The following is an 11,699-nucleotide window of genomic DNA, read 5'->3' on the forward strand; positions in this document are numbered from 1 at the left end:
CAAAAACATCTCCTTAAATAGTAATTTTGCCTTCTTATATAAAACTTCATTAACGGGTTCATCCCATCCTCTTTGTTGATTTCCACTACCTTCCATGAGTACGTCTCGCATTAATACTTGGCCTTAAGGGTAAAGGGAGTAATAAATCGAAGAGGATCATACAAAGTCACTATCTGGTTAAGTGTTATGCGTTTTGTCAACAGGCGTGACAGACGCACATCCAGTTCACATGCTGCAACATCTGGCTCAATCCTTCCTTGTCCAGTTTTCCTTGAAAAATTTAGTTTTATTTTGAATGAAATGACATTCTCTTTAGGTTTCCAGTATAAACACAAAACGTTTTCGTGCTTGACATCCAAAACTTTCTTATTCAGGCATCGCTCATCACCAGACATGACTTATTGTTTCATAACAATTCCTCCGGCTTCCAACACCTCTTCCACCTGTCTCATCCTTTCGATTGCGGTTTTTGCATTCTCAAAACTCCCTAACACATCATTCACATAAGAGTCTTCAATTACTGTTCAAATTACTTCAATTACTGTTCAAAACTGTTTGAGCAGTTTTCTTCAGCATGGCTATTGCTCCTCCCGGTTTATCTCCAAAGGTCACTGTCTTTAACATGTAATGATCAGGAACTTTCTCGATTTCCAGAGAAATCTATGAGTGTGCATATCAAACACCTTGAAATTATGCTGCTGAATTGAAAACAATCCTCATTGGTGTTGACTGTGATTCTGGTTTATGAACTTCGTGGTGTGGCAAGTAAAAGACGGGTCCTTCATGAATCTCCATCTCTGTCAATTTCTGTGCAACCCCTCTAGATACCATGGTATTTTGAACAATATTCAGGTCCTATCCGTATAAGCCTTTTCTCCGTTGCTTTTAATCGAACCACAACAATATGGAAATTATTAAGTAATTTACAAGGATCTGATATCCAAGGATATTCAGAGATCCAAAACTTGTTATCCTTCTCATAGTTTAAACCATTTTCAATAAGTCTAAGCTCCCGTTCTTCCTTTATAGTTTAATTTCCTGTCAGCGAGCAACCCCCCACACTTACATCCCCCACATCTTGGAGTACACTGTGTCCCTAAATTCTCAGTTAAAGAATACTTCTCGATTATCTGGTTAGGGTTTGGTCGAGGCATAAGAAGCCACCCTTCAGGCTTCGACTAAGTAATATTGTTTATCTGAACATGATAACTAACATCTCCATTGGTTTCCCCATTCAGACTTCCTCTAATACACAATCCAAAGTCATTACCCTTCAGTTGAACATTGCCTATTGTCCTTATCACTTGTGGTAAAAGTGCACAATAATCAGATCCAATCAATAACTCAATATGTCCACTAGGTCTCTTCAGTTGCCACTCTTGCACACCAAACATATCTGCAAATGGAAGTAGGTTTATTTCTCTTGACGCGGCAGTTATTTCAGTTATGCCACATGCATCAATTACTCTTTCCCTACCAAATCTATCTCTCAGCACTATTTTGTATATATAACTTTCTAACTTTTCTGCTTGCGCTCCAACTTTGGTTAGATTTAAACTTATTGGTGTTCCTACAAGACCCAGTTTCTGTACCATTCTATTGGTGATCAATGTTATATTACTTCCTGGATCATAATGGGTGGTTATGGCATGATCACCACTGTTCACATAGCTTGTCATAAATATTATTCCATTCCTTGTCATATGATTCCTTGTAGCTTCCACAGTCAGCTACTATTATTAACAAATAGAAGGTGAATGCAAGAATGATGATATTTTCCACACTGTTCCCCAATTACAATAACTACATGGATATCCTTTACTACAGTTTCTTGCGAAATATCCTTCCTTCATACGCATGTAACATAAAAATTTTAGAAATGGAAGTTTATCCTCTTTTGTCCATTGCTTAAAAGAACTACAATTCTTCAGCTCATGAGTATCAGATCCATGTACAGAACACCTTTTAAAATTGCCTCTGGGTGCATAACTTGAGGCACTGTTACTTGCTACTCCCTGAAACCTTTCATTAATAGCCAGGGACATATTGGCTAAACTTTCTAGCACCTGACTCTCAAATCTTTCCTGCTCTCTTGTTAACTGTTTCACAACTTCTGCAAGTTCTGACTCCTTGGAGTTACCCTGTTCAAGCACATGAACGGTAGTTCTAGCAGTTACCTTCGAGTCATCATGTAAATACTTTATTGCCTTACGCTGTTCAGTCAAGAATGTCACTAAACTTTTAAATCCATCAGACTTTATAGACTGCACTCTTATTGCCCATTTTCTTCTCAAAGTACTCGGTAATAATCTTTCCACTTTAGTAATCACAGTAGTATTTTCAGGCTCGTTCAACTGACCCATATTCTCAATGTCCAACCACATTTTCTCCACAGTGTTAATCATATTTATAAGCCTTTTATTGTCACCATCAATCACTGGTTTAGTTACTCTAATATATCCCAAAATAGAATCTATCATTTTGGCTGGATTACCATAAGTCTCCTGCAGACGTACCCACATGCGATCATAGTTATCCGAATCTTCCACCAATTTCACCCTCCAAAGAATTCCCCAAAACATAAGGGTCTTTTTCCTTGCTGAGATACGACTAACCTTTCATAGTCCTTGATAAAGGTAGGGAATACTCTAATAGAACTACAAAATTTAGGAGGCGCCAGTTTCTTTACGGCCTGGGTTGGCTTCTGCTTCCCCTTTGCTACCTCAGTCACCAAAGTATCATGAACTTCATGTCTAACATTTTTCAGTTCAATCATGTACTATTCATATTCATCACACGGTTCTGACTTCTGCAAAACAGCTATAAGAGCCTTGTTTGCCGCATCATCTACATTGAAACACGCAATAACCACATTGTATATTTGTTGCAACACTTCAACTGCCGACCTTCTTATATGTGCCTCCTTGAAGATGTTGACCTTCTTGGTAAACCTCCTCTTGGCTGCTGTCCTGTCCTTCTTGAGCTCGTCTATGATTGCGCGTTGTTGAACTGTAATGCTATTCAGAAAATAAATAAATAAAAACACCAAAACCATTGACCAAAAACATTGAAATTGCAGTGCCGGAAAACGTCGAGTGTGTATGGGTTGTTATTGAACAAAAATTTGCCCAACTAATAAAACGGTTGTGTGTGTGCTGTGTATACCATCCCCCTGCGGCAGCCTCACACGACGATCTTGTGGAGCATCTTATTACAACCACGGACACTTTACGCTCCAACTATACTGACATGCGTACAGTTATTATGGGGGACTGTAACAATCTGAACGTCGCTAACATTATGACCAACTTAGAACTCAGATGCATAGTTAATCAGCCAACACACGGTAATGCAATGATTGACCTTATTCTGACGGATGCAGAATTTTACACAACCAGTAGTGTTCATCCACCCATAGGACTTAGTAGACATCTGTGTGTGCTGTGTCAACCCGAGGCGCCACCCGCCCCACCACCCTATACTGTGAGGGTGTACCGGCCATTCCTCGACTCATCCGTCCGAAGCTTCGGTCAGTGGATCACGGCAGAGGACTGGAGTGCCGTACTAAGTGTGCAGGACGTGGACGAGGCGGCGGACTTGTTGGAGGGCATGGTGAGGCAGCAGTACGAGGTACACTTCCCGGAGCAGCAGCAGCGAATGCGGCGGGAAAACAAACCGTGGATAACCGCCAGGATACTCCGGCTTATGGACCAGAGACGTCGTGCTTACAGCAGGGGCAGGATGGGCAAGTGGAGGTTGTTATACCTTAGAGTAAAAGCCGAAATAAAAGCAGCAAAAAAGGCAACAGCACTCAGTATTGAGGAAAATAACATAAATTCTGTACATTTCTCCAAGAATTTAAGATGCATACTAGGAACTCAGAAAAAGAAACTTAATATCCCCTTTTTAGATCATTTAGATACTCAGATTATTGGAGAAAAAATCAAGCAACATTTTACCAATATATGCACAACCCTCCCATCACTTGACCATTCACAACTACCTAGTTTTTTACCAATCAGTGACACCACTTCAATAGATCGTATCAGTGTGTACAAATCATTAAAACAACTTAAGATTACAAAAGCTTCTCCACCTGGATCATTACCAAAGAGGCTCATTAAGGAATTTGCCTATGAAATTAGCCTACCCCTCACTTATGTATACAACCTTTGTCTGAGCAATGGCATCTTTCCCAGTAGATGGAAAGAAGCGACAATAGTAGCTTTACCCAAGAAAAAGGTAATTTCCCAGCTAGGAGATTTACGACCATTGTCACTCACACCGGACTTGGGCAAAATATTGGAAGGGTATGTAGCTGTGTTGGTATTAGAAGACATTCGTCCCAATTTAGACCCATTTCAGTATGGAAACCTTAAAGGTAAATCTACCAGTCACTGTCTAGTCATGCTTTTAAACTCAGTTTTAAAGGGCCTTGATGTACCTAAGAAAATAGCACATATTGTTTTGATTGATTTTAAAAAAGCATTTGATTATATTGACCATACTGTAGCTTTAACAGAACTATTTTTATTAGGATGTAGACCTTCATTGCTCATGTTTGTGGCAAACTTTTTATCAAACAGAAAACATAGGGTTAGATATGATGATATTATTTCTGATTATGATATGATAACATGTGGAGTACCTCAGGGGACACGTCTTGGTCCCATTATTTTCTTGGCTGTTATTAACAGACTATGCAGAAATTCCCCAATTCATGTCAAATATGTTGATGATTTAACTATAATGGAAATAGTAGATGTAGAAAATACAGTAACTTTCACAATGCAAAATACCTTGGATAAATTAGCTCGGGATTGTGAAGTTATTAAGATGTGCCCAAACCCCCTTAAATGTGAAGTAATGATTGTGTGCCCACCCAAAAGACCTATCGTCTTCCCACTACTTAAATTAAATGGATACGAACTCCCGATAGTACACTCTTGCAAGCTACTTGGGGTTCACATTAATTCAGATCTTACTTGGAACGATCATATCACTCACATTGTCAGTAGAGCTAGCAGTCTCCTTTTTATCCTATATCGAGCAAGACAATTTTCTTTTAGTCCAAATGTAATGTTCATACTATACACATGGTACATAAGAACTGTCCTAGAATATGCTGCACCTGTATGGCACCCAGGTCTCACGCATGCACAGCATAATTCACTTGAAAAACTTAAAAAGCGTTGCTTTAGAATCATATTGGGTGAGGCCTATCTGAACTACAACCATGCACTGCAATTACTTGGTACAGAATCATTACACAAGCGACGAGAAGCAGCAACAATAAATTTTGGACGGGGACTGCTCAACTCACCCGAGCTCAGAAATATGTTGCCACAGACCTTGCATGATGTCCATGGTAGGGAAACAAGGAGAGGTAGTCAACTCTTGCAGTCAGTAAGGTGTAGGACCTCAAGATACCAGAACTCTCCAATACCATATATTGTCTCTAAACTCAATGCCTTGTAAATACCTATGTACATGTTTTATATTTATTTTAGCAGCTTCTTGAGCTTATTTTACCTTTCATGTAGCTACCTAAATAGATACGCACTTGTTGTAAATCAAGACATGACGTTTTATAAATGACTTTGTAAAGCTTTCTTGATCAATAAACCATCAATTATTAATTATTATTATTATTATTATAAATAAATAAATAAATAAAAAATCTGCGGTGTTGGGATCCCTTTACTGATTTGATTCAACATGTTAACATCCAAACAGTCAATTTTTTCCTCAAAATTTAGAATGAAACGACCAACCCATGAAATCACACCACAATAAGAAAATATAGAATGCATCATTCAATAACCAAACCAGGAAATCACATCACAATAAGATAAATACAGAATATATAAGTCAGCAACTAAGTGTATGAATCAACCATAAAATTTAGCTGAACTCAATACATGAAAATAGTTGCACGAAAATAGGCAAACTCACAACACTGCCGCACCGTCTTTCGACACAAGACCCGAATAACATCAGTCAGTCAGCACAGGTCCCACAGTGATAAACACATGGAGACAGGGCACCAGCCACTTCACCAAACTGCTGAAATGTATATTATAATCCTAATAACTACATACAAATGATGCACCGTCTCACTACAGGTATAGAACTGACGCAAAATTCTCCACCGGGACCCCGTCATATGTTTCATTTATCTCACCCTCTCATTGCTGGAATAAATATTAATACCTATTTAAGTTAACCCTGTTACTGACCAAAACCTGAATATCGTTCCATAAAGAGTCAAGAGATATTCAACACAAAATACAAATCCTGGACATACATCTGACACGTCTGCATGCTGCCTAAGCTGGGCTCCTCTGAGACCCGGAAACAACAACGTCATGTCGTCAGTCACTGCCTCTATCCGGCTAAAGCAACACAACCCTACAACCCTATTAAAGATTAAACCTAAACATGTATAAAAATTTATACACTGAATCCCTAAATTTCCCTGCCTAAAACATTTTATGTAATTCAATAGTCCCATATAATTACCAAGATAGACAAAGTTGTAACTTAAACGCCACAATACAAGCCATAAATAAACCACGCGCAGGTGGTTCCACTTATTCAGTAATGCTTACATATTATATATTGCATATAACACAGACCTTACTTAGAAATAAATTTCTAATATATTGTGATTTTTACTATAATCACGATACACTAACAACCACCATCTCTCTCTCTCTCTCTCTCTCTCTCTCTCTCTCTCTCTCTCTCTCTCTCTCTCTCTCTCTCTCTGAACTGACGCCCATTGTCAGATACTAGCTCATCTGGGTATCTCTCCCTCGAGCTGAGTTTTAACACACCCTTGTTCTACAGCAAACACTTCGCCCGTCGCTGGGTGGATGGTGAGCCCAAGCAGTGTCAAAAGATGTACTCCAATTAATGCTTCGGTAGCGCATGAATTAACGATGTAAAAGTTCGTCGTCACCTGACGACCGTCAACACTCACCGTAGCAGTTATGGTGCCGACGACAACGAGTGGCGTTCTCCCTACCCCGTAGAGATTGGTTGCAGTCGCCTTCCCTCTGGCTCTCTTGAAATGTTCTTTTGCAAAAGACAAGGGGAACAGCGGAATGGACGCAGTTGCAGGCGTAGCGTCCTCTCCTGTCCTACATTAATCACAATTTGACACGTTAGCCGTCCTAGGTGTTTCTTGTTGGTGCAACTCAGGATAGCTTCCTCCTCTTCACACTTCTGGACCTTCTGAAATCTCGAGGAATGACACGACGCTGCCCAATGGCCCAGCTTTCCACAACGCCAGCTCTGTGATTGACGAGCAGGGCACTGGCTGTTTCGGGCCAAGTGCTCTCCCTTCTTAAAGTTACCACACTTCTCACTACCTTTCCCTTGTAAGGCTGCAGTTTTCTGCACCTCCCATGAGGTTCCCTCACTCGTGAAGTTGAAAGTGTTGCAAGCTGGTTCTTCCATCTCTTGTGATTCCCGCATGGAGCGTTCTTACGCTTCCGCTTGCGCCACAACCACATCCAACGTATGCTTGTTATTCTGGAGGAACCTTTCACGTGGCCACGGATGAACAGTCTTCTCAACCACTTGGTCGAGAAAACAAACAAGTGCCCCGAATTGGCAATTATGCACCAATCGCCGCAGCTCAGCCACATATATTAAGCCGTTGACTCACCTCCGCGCTGCCTTCTGCATCAGAAGTTAAACCTTTCAACAAGGACGTTTACTTAAGGCGGATAGAAACACTTTAGCTGCCACATCGCGTTCGCGTAGTCATCCTCAACCGTAGCCTTAATAGCCTGTGGCTCCTTATAAAACACCTTCTGCGCCTCATCACCCACGTTGTGAAGCAACAACGCCTTCTTCCGTATTTCCGTGAAGTCGTTGCCGCCGACAGCTGCGAGGAATATCTCAAACCGGCACTCCCAGTCCACCCAGGCGCAGGAGGCCTTCCCAAGACACGGCAGAAATGGCGGAGGCGGATATATTCCGGTGGCCTTCATTGAAGGTGAGAATCCTACTCACTGCTCCAAAATATAAACAATTTATAAAACAATTTATAAGTTTCCCAACAAGAGACGATAAATTATTAGATCCATTCTTTTGTAATGTTCAAAATAGCTATGTGGCCAAGAAACTAGAGCCATTGGGCGTCTCTGACCATAATATGTGTCTGCTTACGCCAGTATACAGACAATTATTGAAGCGTAGTAAGCCAGTTGAAAATTAATATACTCGTGGAACAAAGATGTAAATGATACCCTTTTAGGATGTATGGAAACAACAGATTTTGATATTTTATATGACAGCAGGGACTCTCTAGACAAAAATGTGGATGTATTAAATTCCTATTTGCACTTTTGCATAAGCAATGTTGTACCTACAAAGAAAGTTAGATGTTTTCCAAACAACAAACCATGGGTTACAAAGGAACTAAAAGAACTAATAAATAAGAAAAAATATTGTTATGGCATAAATGATAAAACTGGAGCAAAAAGTGTTCAAAGGGAAATTGATACAGCAATTAAAGTATGTAAAGATAGATATAAACAAAAGGTGGAAAATATGTTAAAAAAAGACACAAAGTCAGCATGGAATGGTATTAAGCAGTTAACAGGTATGCGAAAAAGTGCAGGTAATCACATTGTTAACAATTCTAAAGATTTTTGTAATGAACTCAATGTTTTTTATTCAAGATTTGATAAATATGTCTTTTCACAGGAATCTTCTGTTATTATCAATCAGCTACAGAATACAAACGACTCAAAAATTGTAATTTCAGAGGCAAATGTACTTAAAAGTCTACAATCAATTAAGATAGGTAAAGTGTCAGGTCCAGATAAGATCAATGGCAATTTCCTGAGAATGTGTAAGGAACCTTTAGCTCCAATTTTGTGTAGGATTTTTCAGCAATCACTTGATGAAGCTTACATACCAGCAATATGGAAAACATCTGAAGTTATACCAATACCAAAGAAATCACCGCCTATGTGTAAGAATGATTATCGCCCGGTAGCTTTAACATCTGTCATCATGAAATGTCTTGAAAAAATAGTCAAAGATATATTGTTAGAACAGGCTACCCATTTCGTAGATAATTATCAATTTGCTTATACCAAAAACCGGTGTGTTGAGGATGCAACCCTGTCTTTCACTGACTATGTTTTAAATTTTTTAGATAAAGGAAATACCTCCAGTTTTAAACGCTATGCTAGGATCCTCTTTGTAGACTTTTCGAGCGCTTTTAATACAATTCAGCCTCACCTAATGATGACTAAATTGAAAAACATGAACGTAAATTCTAACTTGATTTATGGATTAATAATTTCTTGACTCATCGACCACAATATGTCAGCTTTCAGGGTGCAAAATCGAGTGTCGTCATTACAAACACAGGTGCTCCTCAGGGTTGTGTGTTGTCACCCATGCTTTTTACTATATACACAAGTGACTGTGTGTGTCGGGATGTGAACTGCCGTTTGTTTAAGTATGCTGATGATAGTGTCCTTGTGGGTCGGTGTGGTAATGATGACACTGCATACCGAGAGGAGGTGGAAAAGTTTGTGGACTGGTGCAGCAGCAACTTTTTAGAGTTAAATGTAAAGAAAACAAAAGAGATGGTCGTAGACTACAGCACTTCATTATATGATCACCCTCCTCTGTTTGTAAATGGTGAGATGGTGGAGCGAATCAAGGAATATAAATACTTAGGAACAATAATTGATGATAAATTTTCTTTTAATAATAATGTTGAGACACTTTACAAAAAAAATCAATTCTAGAATGTATTTTGTAAGGCAATTAAGTAAACTAAGAATTGACAGAAAGATTATGGATATATTCTATTCAGCAATAATACAATCTGTTCTTTCGTTTAATATAACTTGCTGGTACGGAAATTGTAACATTGAATTAAAAAAAACAAACTTTGTAAAATAATGAAAAATTGTGGGAAACTTGGGGTTGAGAACATCATCCCTCTTGTAGAAATTTATAAGAAAGCAGTTGTCCGGAGATGTGAGGTAGTACGACATGATCCCATTCATCCTTTAAACCAATATTATCAAATGTTATCCTCTGGAAGAAGGTTGAGGTCATTATACTGTAGAACATCAAGATATTCAAGATCTTTTGTATCTAGCAGTATTAAAATGTTAAATGAACAACAGACAATCTACCAGTAGCACAGACCGGGTTTGTTCCTGTGGCCTGTAAATGACCTATGTGTGTGAGTAGTACGAGGAATGTATGACGTATGTGCGGTTTTATCACTTTTACTGAGAGCTCATGAAGCAATTTCCATGTATTATACGTGACAATAAATTATTTATTATTATTATTATTATAGTGTCTCGTCGCAAGGCCGGGAGGGTAAGGAGAGGCGCACTACCTCTACAACCGTCAGGAAGCCTAATCCCGTTTATTCGTCTAGTAACCAGTACATGAATTCTGGTTCGAACTGAACCGAACATAATAAACCATACCACTAAAACAACCCAAAGCTACACCTGTAGTGCCCCGGAGCCGGCCGCTGGTGTACCATCTCCTGTCCTGCTTCGGTGCCGCCCGCTGCTGCGCCACCTCGTGTCCTGCACCTCCACCGCTCGCTGGTGCACCACCTCCTGTCCTGCCCCACAGCCGCCCGCTGATGCACCACCTGTCCTATCCCGCCGCCGCCCGCTGATGTACCACCTCCTTCCTGCCCCGCCGCCGCCCGCTTGTGAACCACTTCCAGTCCTGCCCCGCCGCCGCCCGCTGGTGCACCAACTCCTGTCCTTCCCCGCCGCCGGCCGTTGGTGCACCACCTCCTGTAGTGCCTCGCCGCTGGCAGCTGGTGCACCACCTACTGTCCTGGCCCACCACAGCCCGCTGGTGCACCTCCTATCATGCCCCAACGCCGGACGCTGGTGCACCACCTCCTGTTCTGCCCCGCCGCCGCCCGCTGGTGTACCACCTCCTATCGTGACCCACCGCCGCCTGATGGAGGGCCAACTCCTGTCCTGTCCGCCGCCGCCCGCTGGTGCACCTCCTGTCCTGCTCCGACGCCACCCGCATGTGCACCACATCGTGTCCTGCTCCGCCGCCGCCTGCTGCTGCACCACATCTTGTCCTGTCACATCACCTCCCGCTTGTGCACCATCTCCTGGCCTGACCCAATGCCGCCCGCTCCTGCACCACCACCTGTCCTGGTCTGCCGGCAGCCGCCAGTGCACCACCTGTCATACCCGCCTCCGCCCGCTGGCGCGCCAGCTCTTGTCACGCCAAGTCTGCCGCCTGCAAGTGCACCACCTGTCCTACCCCGCCGCCGCCCACTGGTTCATCACCTGTTCTACCCAGCCGCCCCCCACAGGTGCACCACCTCAAGTCCTGTTCCGCCGGAACCTCTAGTGCACCACCATCTTTCTTGCCCCGCCGGCGCCAAATGGTACACCAACTCGTTTAGTGCCACGGCGCTGGCCGCTGGTGCACCACCTCCAGTCCTGCCTCGCCGCCGCCCGCTGGTTCACCACCTCCTGTCCTGTCCCTCTGCCGCCTGCTTGTGCACCAACTCCTATCCTGCTCCACCGCCAACCGCTGGTGCACCACCTATATATATATATATATATATATATATATATATATATATATATATATATATATATATATATATATATATATACGAGGTGTGTCATTAAAGTTCCAGGACTGGTGCCACACAA

General features: G+C 41.7%; 2 protein-coding genes across 2 annotated transcripts in view; one reads left to right on the forward strand and one right to left on the reverse strand.

Annotated features, from left to right (window-relative positions):
• Positions 1 to 10,502: 10,502 nt before the first annotated feature.
• Positions 10,503 to 11,066, reverse strand: LOC135111827 (loricrin-like). The gene has a single exon (XM_064025537.1). It carries the CDS (start codon positions 11,064 to 11,066, stop codon positions 10,503 to 10,505), a length of 564 nt encoding a protein of 187 aa, XP_063881607.1.
• Positions 11,067 to 11,156: 90 nt separating this feature from the next.
• The window catches only part of LOC135111828 (uncharacterized), a 10,311-nt gene continuing 9,768 nt past the window's right edge, over positions 11,157 to 11,699 (forward strand). The window contains exon 1 of the mRNA XM_064025538.1: positions 11,157 to 11,577. Coding sequence (XP_063881608.1) covers positions 11,157 to 11,577 — 421 coding nt within the window. The remainder of the gene's footprint in view (positions 11,578 to 11,699) is intronic.

Source organism: Scylla paramamosain, chromosome 22 (assembly GCF_035594125.1).
Source record: "Scylla paramamosain isolate STU-SP2022 chromosome 22, ASM3559412v1, whole genome shotgun sequence".
Lineage (NCBI taxonomy): Eukaryota > Metazoa > Arthropoda > Malacostraca > Decapoda > Portunidae > Scylla > Scylla paramamosain.

What these genes read in the sequence shown, in the direction of transcription:
- LOC135111827 (XM_064025537.1), bottom strand. Translation starts at nt 11,066, where the DNA reads ATGTGGTGCACATGCGGGTGGCGTCGGAGCAGGACAGGAGGTGCACCA.